This window comes from Balaenoptera ricei, chromosome 4 (assembly GCF_028023285.1).
Source record: "Balaenoptera ricei isolate mBalRic1 chromosome 4, mBalRic1.hap2, whole genome shotgun sequence".
In the NCBI taxonomy this organism is placed as follows: Eukaryota; Metazoa; Chordata; class Mammalia; order Artiodactyla; family Balaenopteridae; genus Balaenoptera; species Balaenoptera ricei.
This window is the reverse complement of record NC_082642.1, coordinates 7,774,249-7,792,892: the sequence shown is the minus strand read 5'-3', so window position 1 is coordinate 7,792,892 and position 18,644 is coordinate 7,774,249. Positions and strand designations below refer to the sequence as shown.

Below are 18,644 nucleotides of genomic sequence, written 5' to 3'. Positions count from 1 at the left end.
TACTTGAATCATGTCTGCAACACACCTTCCAAGTTGTCATCTAGCCTTTGAACACCTCCAGTGATGTTTATCTTAGCATCTTGGTCTTCTTTGTTTTTCCATTTCATGTTTAAACCTTTTATAAACCCTTCCTGTACAGCAGAGAATCTAAAATGTAAAGCAGAAAAATATCTTGCCATCACTTAAAGATTTAGGAAAGAGATTAGGTTCATGTAAAAATGTAAGCTGCAGTACAGTCTATGGAAACATTGAACCGAGCATATTCTCTAGTTAGTTCTGTTAGTTTTCATATCTGCTATAATCAAGAATATGGGTTCTAGTTCATGGCCTTAAGTCATCGGTTTTAGTTCTAAAGCTCTTTTTCAAAATGGATAAGGAGACATTGCTTAACATCTTAGAGATCGCAAGGATGTTTCCCCTCTTCGAAATTATTGATTCTAGTGATGATGTAGGAGTTTCATGGGACTCCTTTATATGTGCTTTGATCCACCAGTGTAAAAAGAGTGAAGTACATCTGAATTTCTTCAGAATCCTGGATCTAGTTCACTTAGAAGTTTTACTTGTTCATGACACATGCTTAAAGACATGACAGTTTGAGTTGTCTTCTTTCTGTGACTTGACCAAACCAGCAAGTCTTTGGCCTCCTCTTTCCACTTTCAGGATAGCTGTTGGTTTCTTTTACTTTTTCCCTTTAGATTCAGTTCTGTCTGTCTATAGAGAATGATATTGGAGAATACCCCATAGATGGATATTTATGAAGTGTGATTATACAATTAAGCCTTCACTAGATTTACAAAAAGATTTTCCCCTGAATCCATGATTCTAATGTAAAAAGACGTTTGTCAAGATTTTTATCCAAAAGATCATTGAGGTTTTAAAGTCCGCTTTATTTTCCACAAAGTCTACTATGACTTTGTCATCACCATGTTCCATACATGGAACGAAGTTTCAGTGACATAATTTTGTCAGAAGTAACCTGAAAATCCATAGAGCTCTGACTTTTCTTTTCCTCAAACTTAGTTTCTCTACTTACTTCAGTTGCCTATATTATATAAAAAGATGTTATACTTTCTTCCTTCTCAGTGAGAAACAGTCAATCAGATGCTTTCATCACAAAAAGGTTTATCGGCTTTTTATTTAAGCTGAGTTTGTCAGGGAGAGGAAAAAAACAAATTCTCAGGAAGTCTTCCCATTTTCACTGTGTTCCAGTGATACCCTTAATTAGTTTCTAATAGTTTAAGTAGCTGGTTAATTTCTGAACTCTTTTTCCTGGCACAGTAAGCTCAACTTGACATGTTGAATTTACAAAATATAATTAGATAATGTATTAAATACTGTATGTTTTATTCCATCTTTTTCTTCAATTAAATGTTCAGTATCAATTATATGCAGAGTGTTGTAATAAGTAGACCCTTGAGATGGACACAACTCCTGCCTTTAAGGTTTAATTCAAGGGAGAAGAACATTCAGTGAAAACAACAAAAACAGAATTATTTATGGAAGAGTCAGAGGGATGGGGCCTGTTGGCAAGAAAGGAAGAGAGCAAAGATTATGTTGGTAAAGCATCCCATTTCATTTCATTCTTATCTCTAGAATCTAAATTGATTTAACAAATTTCAAGTCATGATGTAAGTCTAGAAATCATCATAAAATTTTTATGTAAATTGATGCCTACAAACTATTGTGAAGTTCTGCCATTAACCATGTCTATCTTACAGAATTGTTATTGCCTAGAATAATTCAAGGATGTGGATTTAGATTGAAATGAGAAAAAGTAGGGAATTCCTTGGTGGTCCAGTAGTTAGGACTTGGTGCTTTCACTGCCGGGGGGCCCGGGTTCAATCCCTGGTTAGGGAACTAAGATCCCTCAAGCTGAGTGGCCAAAAAACAAAATAAAGAAAGAAAGAAGTGAGAAAAAGTAGTTAGCTGTTAAAAACTTTTTGCCACTGAAAATGTATGTATCTGAGTACAGTTCTCCTTGAGTAAAAAAACCTTATAACCCTTTTGATTTTATAATACTGCTACTTTATACTTTTCTTTATTGTCCTATACCAGAATTCCTTTTTGAGTTAGGTAATTCTAAAGCAGTGATTCTCAACTAGAGTAAATGTGGTTTAGAAGCAAAACAACACTTTATCCCACTCCTTTGAGTTGTTTTTAGTAATATTTATTGTTGTAATGTCATGTAACACTAAAGAAAGGCATGAGATAGTTTTAGCTAAACAGTTTTTTGGAAGTTTTTATGTTGAATTAAACCAATTTAGTTATATCTCAGTGGCCTTTGGAAAAATTTCCCCCAGTAGGTTAAGATTATTTATATTCTGAACAATGAAATTTTGAGATTCTATCGAGGATCAATAAGAATTTTACTAATGTTCAATCCACAGAATGCTGTGCTTAATAAATAGATGTAAGTTTAAATCTCAAGTCAAACAATTTTTATTAGCATATATTTTGTGACTGCATTGAATCTTTAACATTTGATTGAGTACAAAGAAATCAAGTAAATTTAAAGCATAACTAGGATTATTTCTTTATTTGGGTGAGACATAAATACAAAGGTTGTTTCTTAATACTAATCATAATTTTTATTTGTACGTCACTGCTTCATTTGTAATCCAAGATACACTGGGATAGTAGACCTTATATAGTGTCAAAATCCAAATTGATCCAAACAATAGAAGGAACAAAAATTTTTTAAGTGTCTACTATTGTAAAAAGTCTCATATAATCCTCACAGTAATCCTTTAAAGTAGTACAACCGTGACCCCATTTTACAGATGAGGAAAATGGTTTCAATATGTTAACTTGGTAGGATCACTTCATTAGTAGGTAGTGGAGTTGGGATTTTAAAACCAGCTTGTCTAATTCTAAAGCCTGTATTCTTAAACCACTTTATTACTCTTTTAGAATTCAGCCTTTTGTTTCGGCAGCTGCTGAGAGGTAAGCTGTCTCACCCCCACAGTGAAGTAGAGAGCAAAAGAGAGTTAGGCCAAGTGGTAGTAAAGTGATAACCTAGACAGTTTTAACTCTTTAGGGCATTTCTTCACAATACTTTTCTTGTATTTGTTGAAGATCAGCAATTGAATTCTTTGCTCAAACCCAAACCAACCTAAATTTTTAAAACATCGCAAATGCAAAACATTCATTGATTTATTAAAAGTAAAATAGACCAGATTTTTTTCCCTGATAGAATATTCTCTTCATTTTATTGAAGGGTAATGACCATGCTTTGGTGCTGTCCCTTAATGAAGCAACTATCTCTTTAAAAAAACCTCATGATACTTTTATTCTTCTGGGTTTATCCCTACTTTGAAACAGTTCCTTGATAACCTCCATTTTCATTTATTACTATCCTTGGACTTTGGGGACAGATTAGGAAGGGACATAAGGTGGCAAAGAAAGATTAATTATTAACCTAGGAACAAAAGCTGGGTTTTAGTCAGATAACTCTAGTGGCTAATTTTGCTTTGTCAAGTATATTGTCCATAGAATTATGTTTTTTCTTTAAAGCTATTTTAAATAATATCTCTGCATCTTCAAGAAATGGACATAAATGAAGAGATTAGCTATAACATGAGCAAAAATTATCTGCGTGCTCTTCACTGGTATTTGGCATTTAATATTCAAGGGGATAGTCTCATTTTGACTCATTTGGTTAGGCCTCATCATGGAAATGGGATTGAGAGGATTTGTTCAAGAATAGCTGCTGAGTTGAAAAAAAATAGAACGTGGAATGCTTGAGAAAGAAGAGGCAAATGTGAGGCCATTCAGCAAAAGAAATAATTAGCTTTCCCAAGAAAGGGTAGTTTCTTCCCATCCCATCTTCTACAACTCTTTACCTGCTAGTCTCCTCCAGTGTTTTGGCCCTTATTTGTCTTTACTCTTTAACCAAACTCATCTCTCACAATTTGAGCTACCTACCACATTCTGATAACTCTCAAATCTAGACTCGTCACCAGCGATTAGAGTTCTAGATGCCTATTGCTAGCAACCATTCCTTATTTCTCAACCTTCTTTCTTTATTTCTCCACCATGATCTATAGCCCAGATGTCTCAATTCAAAAGTCCCAAATGTAACTTCAAATTTCTCATTTTCATCTCAGGTTTCTCTGCCACTCACTCCCCATCCCTCAAGAAATCTAACCATCTTCCTGTGACACATTAACCATTTCCCCACTCCTTAGTTGCTCCATGCTAAAAACTGCAGTCATCCTTGGCATTTTCTTTGTTATAGATGAGTCTCTCTCATTTATCATCCCTCTGATTTCTCACAGACTCTCGGTGCTTCAGTTATAAAAACTTTCATTTTCCCTTGCTTAATCCCTGTGACCAAGCATTTGGCAGTGTCCTGCTATCCCTTATTCCCCTTTGCTTGCTTAGGTAACTTTTTTAAGACCTGTCTTGAGTGTTACTACCCTTCCTTCTCACTACCCTGCCCCCCCCACACACACACACACATACACAAAACACCACATTTGAGTGGTTACACTAAGTTTCATAAAAAGTCTCTAAAACTAATGATGAAAGAAAAAAAGCCCAATGAGAATAACTTACCTCTGGACACAGCAAATCTGAGGTGAGGCCAAGTTGCAATGTGTATTTGCTAATTCCACATCTAGTGATCTTCCCACTGGTGGACACTATCTAACTTCATGTTCTTCCACCCAGTATTTGTTGAGTATTGGGCGTGTGCAGAGGCGACAGATTGGAACTTTTTTTTTTTTTTTAGCAAAAGTGTCACCTAGAAAGGTAAATGTTACTGAGATTTGGCTATTAGGAAATAAAAGGCAAAAGTTTGTTCAGGATTTATGACCTGTTACTTCCAAAGGAATTTGGATTACCTAGATATATGGATTAGATGTTAATATTAGGCAGCAAGAACATATGGCAAGTGTAGTTTCAGACTGAAAATGAAGAATGAGATTAAGGAATGTTTCCCCAATTATTTATTGAGTTTAGTTAAAATAATAGCATTACCCATGTTTATTAAATACCAAGGAGTGCTTGGAAAAAGTCAGTTTTGCCATTAAGTGTAGGAAGTGGCTTTGATCTAATACAGCTACCTCATGTTATAGCTAAAAAAAAAAAGGGGAGGGGGGCCCAGAGTAGCAAGTATATATTTAGGACTCAAATTCCAAGTATACAGTTTTTGAGTCCAAGTATCTGTGGCATTCTTTATTAAATGGCTGCCAGCCTCATGGTAGATTTTTGTACAGCCAGTAGAGCTTTGTCTGGTAGGAGACAGATGCAACTGTTAAAACATAGCCTATGTGGTTAGTGCCATAAGTGTAGTGTGGAGCATGACTTACTATACTACTTCTGGAAGGGTTAGAGAAGCCTTTACAGAAGAGAAAATATTTGAGCTGAAATCTATAAAAGAATGGTAGAGTTTCCACAGAAGTACTTAGAGAGTGAGAAACAGTATGAACAAAGGGAGTAAAAGTAAACCATGGAGGGTCTTAAAGGAGTTTAGGCTACCCAGTTCAAAAGTTGAGCAGGCATTTGGAACTGGGAGGAAGTGGGGTGGGATAATGTAAAGGTTAGCATTAGAAATTTATAGTAAACTAGTTCCTGATTTTTCCCCCCTTTGGCCCATTTGTATGTCATTGCTGAAGAATTCTGCGTTACTTTAGAAATGTTAGATGAATTTAGCTACATAGGTTGTTTTTATAATAGGCCCACTGCCAAGTGAAAATTTATTCAGTGCTTGTTGGTCTCTGAAATGAAATGCAAATCTTAAGAGCTTTACGTTTTTGTTTTTATTTCCCTTGACATTCTTTTTTCTCTTTGAATTTTATTTTACTTATTTATTTTTTTATGCAGCAGGTTCTTATTAGTTATCCATTTTATACACAGCAGTGTATACATGTCAATCCCAATCTCCCAATTCATCCCACCACCACCACCACCACCCCCCGCCACTTTCCCCCCTTGGTGTCCCTTGACATTCTATTTTATTATGTTCTTTCTCCAGTTTTGTTCATTTTTATATACTTACACCATGAACATTTCCTTAGGTGGTGAAAGTGCTGTGATTTCCTCATAGTCAAAGGGAAGGAATACTATATTGTTAACCTTTTAAAGGAGAACTGATCTTAACTACAAAATGGCTGTTAAACATAGTCCTTTCCCTGGAAGGCTTTTTCTTAATCTTTATCCTTTTCCTAACACAGCTGGAGAAATTTGAACTCATGTGTTTTTAATGTCTTCATTCATATTAAGAATTTTCATTGAATTTTTCTCTTCTATTAAACTTTTGTAGTTCGTAGGACAGATAGTCCTTAAAATAGTATTGAAAACCATAGATCTTTTACTAAAGTATACAGTACTTTAATCGCTAAATTCTGATGTTTTATTTATTTATTTTTAATTTTATTTTTTGGCTGTGCCGTGTGGCATGTGAGTTCTTAATTCCCTGACCAGGAATCGAACCCTCGCCCCCTGCATTGGAAGGGTGGAGTCTTAACCACTGTACCATCAGGGAGGTCCCATAAATTCTGATGTTTTTAGAAGTTGGTTAACCATCAGCTTCTATCCCAGCAGACTAAAGGAGTGGTTTTAGAATATCTAGAATGAATATATGAAACTATCAATACATCCACTATATTACTTTTCAATATAACTATGTTATTTAGGTTTTTGTCAGTTATTCTGAACTAGACATCAGTTGGCAAAATTCCTTTCTAATCCCTCTCCTTTTTTTTACTCTCAGGTACCAGTGTACATCTCAGTCTAGGTAATTGTCAATCATAATACTGTTTTCCCAGTCTCCAGGAAGCAAATTAAAGTAGCCAAGACTATAGTGTCAAATTTGTAATTTGGACTTAAGCCCCTTGGTTATGTATCCTTCACTCCCCCATAATTACGCTATCATCAAATTACCTGTTGCTGCTGTGTAAACAGTAAAATGAAATCTCTTTCAAGAGAGTCTGCTCTAAATGTAAGCACTCCAACATTGGGGAAAATGCCACCCCCTCCTCCTACCCCTTTCTCACACCCTTTTGTTTTTCAATCTGACTCAGAGGAAGGAAATAACTTTTTCGTTGTGTCAAAGCTTGCCTAATGTTAGTCTAATAAGAAATAACTAACTAGTGTATAAGCTCATTTATCTTAAGTAGATATGATTCCATGTTCTTATTACATTTAAGTATTTAACTTGAGGTAATAGAATATTAAACAAACTTGCTGAGTTTATTGGACTGTTTGGCCTGTAATGGTAAAATTGCTGTGCTATTTTACTTTTGTATAAGTCTCCAGTTTTTCCAGACTAAATTTTTACATCTTCCATCTTGACTGTTTTAACAGAAAAAAAATGTTTAGTTTGGCTAGTTTTTAAGTTGTTTCCTTAGAGTAGCTCTTCAAGAAAAAAAAAAAAACATAATTATATCAGAATTTTACTACCAAATACTAAAATAATTCTGCCAAAATATCATAACTTTGAAGTGTAAAGAGATCTGGAAGAAGGTAAACTTAGTATTAATCTTATCTGTACCTTCTTTGGAATTCATTTTTAATGCAACATTGTGTAAGGTTATGTAGCCTATTGTATCTTAGATATTTATTGGAGAGACTTTTACTATTTACTTACTAGCGTCACTTTGAACAGAAATAACTATACTGGGAGTTATAAACATTATTTACACCATATTTTTAAGTGATTTTAATTCACCCTAAGCTAAGGAAATAAATTTTACAAATCAGAAATGTTATTTATATTGATTGTTATTTTGTATGTTAAACATAGGACCTAATCTTTCAGAAGGAAATAGTTCCAAATACAAGTGGAGTTGTTGATCCTCTTCCCTTTCTTCCTTTCTTGTTTCCTGTCTGCCATTTGTCATGTCTTGAGTTCACACTGTACAGGGAAATAACTCCTTCATGAGTCATTTTCATTTTGGAATGTGTTTTTCAGTATTCTTCAAAGTGTAGAGAAAGTAGTCTTCTATCCTTGTTCCCCTTCTGCCTGCCTTCCAGATAAGCACTTAACTAAACAGATAAGCACTTTCTTAGTGTATGTGTCCTTCTAGTCTCTTTATTGTATATACAAGCAAATACAATGTATATTATCTCCCTCTTCACACAAATGATAATATACACACATCTGTACCTTTACCTTTAAGGATCTTCAAGATACATTGTTTCCATATCAGTACACAGAAAAGCATCCTTGTAGGTATTTTTTAATAAATGGCTAGTATTAAATTGAATGGATGACTATACTGTGATTTATTTAACCCCTTCCCTATTGCTAATCAAAAGCCTGCTGTTATCAAGTGTTGTAATGAGTAGTTTTGTAAATACATTATTTCCTATGTATGCAAAAATATCTATAGGATAAATTCCCACTTTTAGGATTGCTGGCTCAAAGAGTGAATGGTGTGTTGTGTGTAAAATTTATTAGATATAACCAAATTGCTCTCTATAAGGGTTATACCATTATACCACTTTGCACCAGCACTGAAGAGAAGGCCCATTTTCCCACAGCCTCACTAACTATGTATTAAATTTTAGTATGTTTGCCAGTCTGTTTAGGGAAATAATATCACATTATAGTTTTAATCTCTATTTTTATTATGAATGAGATGTTGAGTATTTTTTCATGTCTTGTGAATGTTCATGTGAATTCTACCCGTGTTTCTATTTGGGCTTCTTGTCTTGCAGATTCCTAGAAGTACTTTATATTTTAGGGAAATTATTAAAGATGCTTTTTTATTTTTTTTAATTATTTATTTATGGCTGTGTTGGGTCTTCGTTTCTTTTTTTTTTTTTTTACACAAACATTTATCCTCCTACAGTTTCTTTTTTTTTTTTTTTTTTTTTAATTTTTATTTATTTATTTATTTATGGCTGTGTTGGGTCTTCGTTTCTGTGAGAGGGCTTTCTCTACTTGTGGCAAGTGGGGGCCACTCTTCATCGCGGTGCGCGGGCCTCTCACTGTCGCGGCCTCTCTTGTTGCGGAGCACAGGCTCCAGACGCGCAGGCTCAGCAATTGTGGCTCACGGGCCTAGTTGCTCCGCGGCATGTGGGATCTTCCCAGACCGGGGCTCGAACCCGTGTGCCCTGCATTGGCAGGCAGACTCTCAACCACTGCGCCACCAGGGAAGCCCTAAGATGCTTTATATATATATTTTGAGGCATATAGTTAGAAAGTCCTCTCCTACTCCTCTCCAAAATAGTAAAGAAATTCTTCCTAAATAGGCTTTTTTAAGGTCATTAATACAGATGATATGGTTGACTCTGGACAAAGGGGGTCTGAGGTAGGAGAGGGACTTTGTATTGATGGTATACTTTTTTGTGTATACTCTCTGAATTTATTCTTTACCATGTATATGTATATTTTTTAAAAGTTTTATTTTGAGTAATTATAGATTAATAAGTTGCAAAAAAAAAAAAAGTGCAGAGAGGTCTCATGTACCCCTTTACCCAGTTCTCCCCCAGTGATAACATCTTGCATGGCTATAGTATAATACCTGAAGCCAGGAAATTGACATTGGTATAATCCACAGCATGTGTCCTTTTTTCCTCTTTTTAAATATTCTTTTCTGGTCAGGATTTTGACCTGAAATTAATTAGATGAATGTGAAATATGCTGAGGGCATTGGTGAGCAAAGTTTTTATAGATGATAAAAACAAATATCAATCTTTATATAAGTATTTAGCTCAGTTTTTAGTAGTTCCTTGGTAAAAGCTTTTTTCACAGTAAGATTGGTTACTTGAGCAAATAATAACATTTAGTTTTGTGAGTAGCCATTTTCCCTGCTTGTTTAGCATGAATAATAGCTTTTATCATCCACAAAAATCACTTATTTTGTGTTACTGATAATAAAAATCTCCATGGGGCCTTTTTGTGAGTTTTTAAATCATGAAATTAAACAGGTTGTTTTTACATTGGTAGAACTTACGGTTAATAATTAGAATATGTACAATTTTGAGTTCTTAGCTTAATTTACTGTTAACTTTGTCTAATAGTTTTATTCTTAACCACAGAGGTTTGCATTTGGCCAGAGATTGTCTACATGATTTTTATCTATTTAGGCTCTTTTTTGGAAGGAGGATTGTTATTTGCTCTTAAATTGTGTTAAAGTGTAAATGTTTTTTAAATTCATCTTACAGAAGGGTGATGGATTTTTTTCTTTTTAACCTTGATAGGCTTGCTGAGCTGTAGATTCATTAGATTTATTTTTTTGCAATCAGTGACTTAACAGTTTCTTTCTATAAAGCAAAACATACATTTCTTAGAGAAGAGGCAAAATGTTGCCCAGATTAGAATTAAAGCATTTTTAACACTAATGATGTTATAGAGCTTATTGCAGCAGGGCAAGGGGATTAAGGTTGTAGATGATTTACTGGAAACAGTACCTGATTCCTGAGGACTGGCCTCCAAGAAAGATTGTAGCTTCAACTTGTAAGTTTAAGAAGAATTGATTTTACCTGGTCTGGGTAAGGGAGCTTTAACATAAGTATTGATATACGAGATTTGCCAACTCAAATAAGTTCTCATCACAAAACATTTTATTTTGTAATTTGGGGGATTCCTGTAGTGGATTTTTAATTGTGTTGTGATTCAACAGAGAAAGTTAGGAGGGTCTTGGAGTAAAGCAAGGTAAATTTTTTTTTTATAATATTCTGCATATAGATCCATATAATCTTAAGATATCTTCATCTTTCTAACAAACCAAAAGAACGTTTTAGTCCTTAGCCAATAGGTGAACTATACTGGCTGTCTAAAGATCACTGAGCAAGTCCCTTTTCTAAGAAGTCTTTTCTCAGAGCTGAACCTCTTCTAGGAATATGCTAGATAAGATAAATGGCATATTATGAACATAGTTTAATCTTTGGATCCACGGTTATGGTTTGACAACTAACATTTGGTGCTTGGTTAAAGCACTTTTCACAATGTACACAATGCTGGATTTCTTTGAGGTCATTATAGATAGTTGCTTTCTTCCTTTCACAATCTGACTGTTATGATAGGAAAAGCATATGTTTTGACATTAATTAGGTTAGGTTTTAATCCTCTCCCTAGGGTTGTGTCTGAATACTTGGCTTCAGTTTCCTCAACTGTAAAGTGAGAGTGTTGCTCAGGCTTGTAGTAAAGACTCACTTAAGCGGTGTGTGCTGCCATGAAGTGGGCAGTCGTTTGTGTTCTTTCCCTCTACCCTGTTGCTCTGTTAATAAGCATTTGTGGGATTTCCCTGGAGGTCCAGTGGTTAAGACTCAGCGCTTCCACTGCAGGGGGCACAGGTTGGATCCCTGCTCAGGGAACTAAGATCCCACATGCTGTGCGGTTGTGGCCAATAAGTAAATAAATAATTTTTTTTTTTAATAAGCATTTGTATTGAGGAGAAAGGAGAAGAAAGACAACGTAGCCAAAATGTAATAGAGAAGAAATTTGCACTATTTTTATCTTAAACAGTAGCCATGATGTCTCTGTCCACATTAATAAAGAAAAAAGTTGATTTCTCATAAAAAATTTTTCTTAAATGTGAGATCAAGTTAGCCTAACTGTGCCCTCACTGGTTTTAATTTTTAGAGAGGCAAGACGGGATGATTTGCAGAGTCACTGAGCTGAGAGCATGGATGAAACAGTTAGCCTTTTAAGAAGGATGCAAATGTAAGAAACTTGTGATGCCGGAGCAGAGGTTCCTATCTGGCCTCTTGTCTTCTCAGTGAGATTGCAAGTAATCTATTGTGATGAGAGTAAGCAGGCCTGGGAAGAAAAGCTGTGGTGGGGAGCCAGTTGGGATGAACTAAAAGATGAACAGCATGGAAATCCAATCTAGCTTGGTGTACCATTGATACTTTTAAGTTTTACTTTTCTTAGGAATGTGATTGTAATTTACTTTATTTAAACACTAAATTCAAGCTCATTTGGTTCTTTCAGGAGCCGCACTTCCAGTAAATGAAAATTCATTACATAAAAAGTCATTTAGTCATTCTTTTTTTTCCCATAGTTCTGTATTTCTGTCCGTTCCCTCCATACCCACAGTTTTTTATTCATCTAGTAAATGCTAATCCAGTTACAATTTTATTCTAAAAGAGAGACCCATAGTAACAGAAAGTTTCTTTATTTTTAAAAATTATCCCTTTTTATATAGCACTCTGTAGTTTAACAGAATAGTTACAAAGTCTTAGGAAGCCTTCCCTTAAGGAACTTAAGTGCGGAAACAGGTTAAGCATCTAGTTATAGTGTGGTGAATACAATAATAAGAAAGAAAACAAGGCCTAATACTATAACTTTAGGTCAGGGAAACAAATGAAAGAAAATTATTCATTCTGCTTTGGCTGATAGTTCTCATTTTAAAAGAGCATAAAGCCCAAACCACTATGTTGACTTTGAACACAACAGAAAACTTGTTTCCCTCATTGAAACAGTAATCTTAAACCATGTTCTGGGATCTTGAAATAGAATACATTCTTATTTGTTTATATTTAAAACTACCATATTGGTATCTTTATTAAAAATCAGGCTATTTAAAGCAGTGGTTCTCAAACTTTAGTTTCTTTCAAATTACCTGGAGGAGTTATTAAAATAGATTTCTTGGGTCCCACCTCAAAAGTATCTAATTCAGTAGGTCTGAGTGGACCCCGAATACTTACATTTCTAACAAGTACCCAGATGAGGCTGATGGCTCCTGGTCCAGGGACCACACATGGAGAGCTACTGATTCATTCAAACTCAAAAAAATGTATTGGCTTCCTAACATGAACCAGTAATCGTTTCTAATCCAATTACTATCATATTGACTCTTTCAGTATGCATTTGAGCTCTTATGTGCCAAGCACTGTTCACTTCTTCACAGAGGTGAATAAGATAATCCACCTCCCTCAAGGAGCTCAGTCTAATAGAGTTAACAGTGGTAGTATTATTTAAACTCACTTAATCCTCACAGGAGTTTTGTGGATTCGGAAATATAATCCTTATTTTAGATTAAAAAAAAAAAAAGAGGTCTAGAAAGGTTAAATAATTTCCTAGAATTCACAGTGGGTATATGGAGGAGCCAGAATTTCCTGGTTATGCACTATAAAAAGTTTGTGATGATTTTAGTGGACCACAAAAGGGATGGAATATTTGGTTCTACCTTAGGAAATCAGAAGGTGTTGCAGAAGAGGCAGCGCTGAGCATCTTAAGGAACAAGTTAAAGATAGCCAGGTGAATTGGAACTGTGAGCGTTTCCAGCTGAGGGAGCAGTTTCTGCAAAGCCACGGAAACCTGAGAGGACATATGTTCCACAGACTGCAAATAGCTATGAAAGACCATAACACAGTATACCAGCTGGGGTATGAGAGGAAAGGAGACCATAGAAGGCTGAGGTCAAGGTCGTAAAGGGTTTTGCATACAAGGCTAAGAAATTTTTTAAGTAGAGTTAGGTGTTTTTTTATTATTTCTCTTCTAATTTTCATCTCTAAGCCAGTGGTTCTCAAAGTATGATTTGTCTGGCAGCAGAATTGGCATCACTGGGAAACTTGTTAGAAATGCAAGTTCCTGGGCCCGACCCCAGACCTACTGAATCTGAAAGGTGGAGCCCAGCAATCTGTGTTTTAATAAAACATCTAGATGACTCTGGTACATGCTAAAGTTTGAGAACCTCTGCAGTAGGTTGTAGGATTCCTGATAACAGCGTTCAGAGTGGCCAAAGGTGACTATAGTGATAGTAATTGTATCTGTGAATGATTTGACTCTGTTAAAGTACAGTGTTTAACAAAATTGGAATAGTAATACCTTTTAAGAGACACATATCTTCAACATGATCCATTTATACTTTGCAAACCTGTTCCTCCGTAGCAGTAAAAGAGATCTGAGTCAGGACTAGAGGTTATTATATCAGCAAAGAATAGGATGCTAATTATTGTTCCTTAGCTGAGGGAATGGTTTGGAAACTGACTAGGTTTTGTTTTAATTATCAAAAAAGAAGAAGAAGAAATAAACCTTTTTTTAAGGTTTTTGAGGTTTATTTGGATTTTTTGTTTTGTTTGCTCATTAATATGTAAAACTGGTGTTAAAGTTAGCATTTAAGATATTCTATTTAAAACTGATGTGTTAAAAGAATTGAATGTATTTAAGTCATGAAATGACTAAAACTATTTCATTTTTTCCTTGACAAAGAAGTAAAAAATAAAGTATAATCTAGGATTCTCAGGCAAATTCTAATCTAAATGCCTATCACTATCTTTTTTGCCAAATTATGACCAGTGTTTGGTGAATTTATCTATATGGTGTCTGAACTGAACTTTACATTAAAGTTTATACAGTTCTGTAGTTTATAGTTACTTGAAGCCATACTTTGCTCTCTACAAGCATTTAAAGCCTAACATATATAAGTATTTATTAATGATCTATATATCCTTTCCAGTTATTAGGTATACAGAAGCCCCTTTTCATCTTAGCAACAGCAGCAAGAAGTGAAGTAGTATCTGTAATTAATGTGGTTAATGCTCAGATAAACAAGCTTAGTGTTTTCCACACATTGACTCAGGATTTAAAAGTTCAAAGTCCACTGAGGCATTGACACCAGCCCCTTCATTTTACAGATTAGGAAACTGAGGTCCAGGGAAGTTAAATAGTTGAATACTGAGTAGCAGAACCAGGATTATAACCAGATCTACTTAGATTATAATAAAAAAAGGCACCACTACATCAGACAGGATATTTCTGAGGTTCAGTCTGATAGAACATTGAGGGTCCACATCATCTAAAGCAAAATAGTCTTCAGATATATTAGCACCTAAATTTAGCACTACATACTAAATGAAGAGTATGTAGTAAAAGTTTTGTATAAAAATGGTTTGAAGACCTCTTTTGTATTGATACAGTAGATTAACATATCCAATTTATATTTAAAAGAAAATCTAATAACTATTCTTTAAAGTTTACAAAAACACCAAGAAAAGGATATAGATCCTTGCTATATACATGGGAAAATATAAACTGCCAAAGAGAACAATTATTCAGCCTCCTGTGTCATTATCACAGAAATGCTAAGGTGATATTTAAACTTGGGATGTACTTACCAGCTAGACTATTTCCAATTTTTTCTAGGAAAAATTGGTCTAAACCACATACCTTAGTAAGGTGATTTTTGCCAGCTGGTAAACTACAGTCAAAGCATACAGGTCTGCCAGAATGTTGAGCTCCTTGTTAACCAACCCTGCAAGTACTGCTTGCCCAAAAGCCCTCTGAATCGTTTTTATAAGCCAGTTTTTAAAATTTAAAAACCAGACATTAAAATATAAAATCTATAGTAGAAAAATCATCATCTGAATTTAATGCAATAAGTAACCACTGGAATTTCCACATGAAAGGTAATTAGAATATATAGTTGGTAAATGAAGAGATGTGGAGAGGGTACTGTTCATTCAAAATGTATCTTAAGTTCACTGAATTGAGAACTCCTGAATAGAATTGGGAGTTACTTTTTAAAGTAGCATATGTATGTCATTGGCAAATTAGAAATATTGAAACTACAAAGATTTTTACAAGCCATCTGTTTATTGAGATCATTTTCAAAACGAGAGCTCTGAGTATGAAATTGTGAGAATAGACTAATAGTCTACTTTAAATTACTATTTTTGGTTTTAAGTAAAACACAATTGTTTTTAATTATTTTAAGAGTTGGAAGGGAGCTTACATTTTTTAGAATAATTTAATGAAATATTCTAATTTTTTCCAGTGCATCTGGGGGAGGTGGTGTAGCCATTGACAACAAAATAGAACAAGCGATGGTAAGTAAAACTTTATGTCCTCTCATTTCAGAGATTGTTGGGTTTTATCAATTCTAAAAAGCAAATACCTAATTCCTTTAAACCAAGATGACCAAAGTGTATTTTTTGATAATGAGATTTGGTTGAAAATGCTAGAATGTTGAGAATTTTTAGTCTAGAAATACCAGTGGAATAGATATTTCTCCTGTTCCCCTTGAACATATTACATTTCATGCCATTTTTGGGAATATACATAATCAACATGCATTTGATCCCCTAAATATCTCGGCATCAAAAATAATTTAGAGACAGAAGACTATTAAAATGAAAACTTCAGCTGGAAATCTTTTCCATCCTTTGGTTATTTACAGTGACTGTTTTACTCAGCTTTAATTAATAGACTTGTTTCTGTTGATTCTGATTCTGATTTCTGCTATTACTATCAATTTTTTGGTTTTCTTAAAGATATTCTACTCATATTATTTAAAATATTTTGATTCAAGTTATTAAAACCATAGATAGATTATAAATAAAGGCCATTGGTCTCAATTTTTTTTTTTTTTAATCCTGAGGTTTTAAAGTTGGAAATTGCAGGTCACTTCATCTCTTAAAGCAGTACTATAACTAGTTTATTATCAGACAGTTTAATATCCTTTGTTCTCTTCATCTGACGTCTGAATATATGATTTTAAACTTTTTTTTTTAATTCTAAGCTTATATTAATTGACAATTTAAGGAGCTGGTATTTTTTGAAATCACTCCAAACTTTGAAAATAAAATCCTGGGCTTTCTGCCCTAGTTGGGAACTAGATTTTTCCACCCCATCTTCCTTAGTGTCAGTCAGGAAACAGTAGAAACATTAAAAGCAAGAGCAGGAAAACTATATAAATGTAGTTTAAATAAACTATATTTATAGTATAAATATAAACTATGTAAAACTATATAAATATAAAACTGCCTAATGTTTATAAGGCACCAGGTAGGCTAGAACCAAATAGCAACTCCTTTCCCTTTCACTCTTTTTGACATTCCTAATTTTGTTCTTCACAGGATCTGGTGAAAAGCCATTTGATGTATGCAGTAAGAGAAGAAGTGGAAGTTCTAAAGGAACAAATAAAAGAATTAGTTGAAAGAAACTCTTTACTTGAACGAGAAAATGCACTGTTAAAATCTCTTTCAAACAATGATCAGTTATCCCAACTCCCAGCCCAACAGGCCAATGCTGGTAGCACTTCTCAACAGCAAGCAGTGATAGCACAGCCTCCGCAGCCAACGCAGCCTCCGCAGCAGCCGAATGTGTCCTCAGCATAAAGCTTTCTTGCCTCATTAAGAAAAAAACTGAAAGCAATCTATCCTTGTGTGCCACTGGTGTTCTTTCCACTTTATACGAAAGCAAGTAGCCATGCTTCAGTTGTGTGTTTGGCCTTTTCAGTATTAGACAATCATTCTGCAAGAGCTTTTCCTCTCTTTGAGATGTCATGCAGTGCTGTTGATGTCCAGTTTATGTCATCAGTACACAGGGAGAATAATAGATGGGGTGTATTAAAGAGAGCAAAGTTAGCGTTTTACCTGGTGCGCACGAGTGGGGTCTTTTAAGAGCTTTGGTGGCTCTCCCATGTTTCCTATTATCCACGGATTTACCCTGAGCCTTCCTATCGCATTATAAATAACAGTTCATCTAAAGAGCCACTTTTCTTTCAATATCAGTAACATTTGCCTACATAAGTTTTCATTTATTTGTGTTTTATTTATTACAGGGCTGCTATTTTCATAATGTACATGAACAATGTCACAGAACTTTTTTAATTTTTTTGAATAATTATAAGTATCAGTAAAGGAATTGAAAGACAGGATTGCATTTAATAGATGAAACGTTTAGGCAATAATTGAACAAAAGAATCCTGGCATATTTCTAACACTAATGGCAATTTACCTTCGGTATTTATTTTCAGTAGTAAAGACCCAGCTTGAATGTAAATTTTGTATAGTGTAAGTATGAAGAACATAGTGCAACTGTACAGGTAGTCACCAGTTATTGTGATATAATAAATAATTGGGCTATTTTGATGAAGAAAACTTTGTTCATTTGTTTCTACTTTCTAATAGAGAAATTGCCACGATTCCTCTGCTTTTTGACATTTCGTATGACTTTTTTTTCGGGTGGGAATAAAAAGCTGTGAAATTGTTCAACCTACTTTGTAACCAAAGAAGCAAAGCTGTGTAATGGAGGTTTTTTTTGTTTTGTTTTGTTTTTTTTTTTTTTTTTTTTTTTATAATGCACATTCTTTATGTATTTTTATTTAGTGTTCTCTCGGTCACAATTTTCTTTGCTGTCTAGCATGATCTGCATGACCTATAATCTTTGAACCACTTTCGTACCTCATGTTTTTATCCAGCACTCTTATTGTAATATGTACTAGTCTGTGAACAATGTCAAATAAAAAAGAACGAACAGGTAGTATGGTGGAGCTGAGCTAGTGTACTATACACTAGTTGTTAAAAAAAAAAAAAAAAAAAATAATGAAGTGAGCCATCTTTTTGTTCATTTAAAATGGTGTTTTGAATTTCGTATGCAGAAAACGTTTTGTTACATTGCAGATTTTAATGTATTTAATAAATGCAACATGCAGATTAAGTGCAGTGTATACTGAGTATTTAAATTAAAATGTACATTTCATAAATACAGTTTCAAGAGAAAGCATCATTTTGTGTATACTAACACATTAAGTATATGTCAGAAATTGATGTATAAATATATATTTTAACACATTTTCTGAAATTAAACTGCAGTTTTGTTGAAATATTTGGCTCTATATGTGTTCAAAATTTAATTTGATTAGATTTGTATTTTCAGAGTTCCAAATATTCCTTCAGTGAAAACCTATGTTATTAATGACTTAATGATGGTTCTTAAATTTTCAAAGTAAAATAATTTAAAG

The 18,644-nt window shown here is 34.2% G+C and overlaps 1 protein-coding gene across 3 annotated transcripts in view; it reads left to right on the top strand.

Moving 5' to 3' along the window:
- Positions 1–18,407, top strand: part of TSC22D2 (TSC22 domain family member 2) — a 49,757-nt gene extending 31,350 nt beyond the window's left edge. For 2 of the 3 annotated variants that reach the window (XM_059920110.1, XM_059920109.1), the window contains 2 exons: positions 15,675–15,726; positions 16,756–18,407. In XM_059920110.1, coding sequence (XP_059776093.1) covers positions 15,675–15,726; positions 16,756–17,016 — 313 coding nt within the window. In that variant the 3' untranslated portion in view covers positions 17,017–18,407. Of the gene's footprint in view, positions 1–11,536; positions 11,618–15,674; positions 15,727–16,755 lie in introns of those variants that run through there. The other variant, XM_059920112.1, reaches the window with a different exon arrangement.
- The last annotated feature ends 237 nt before the right edge of the window (positions 18,408–18,644 follow it).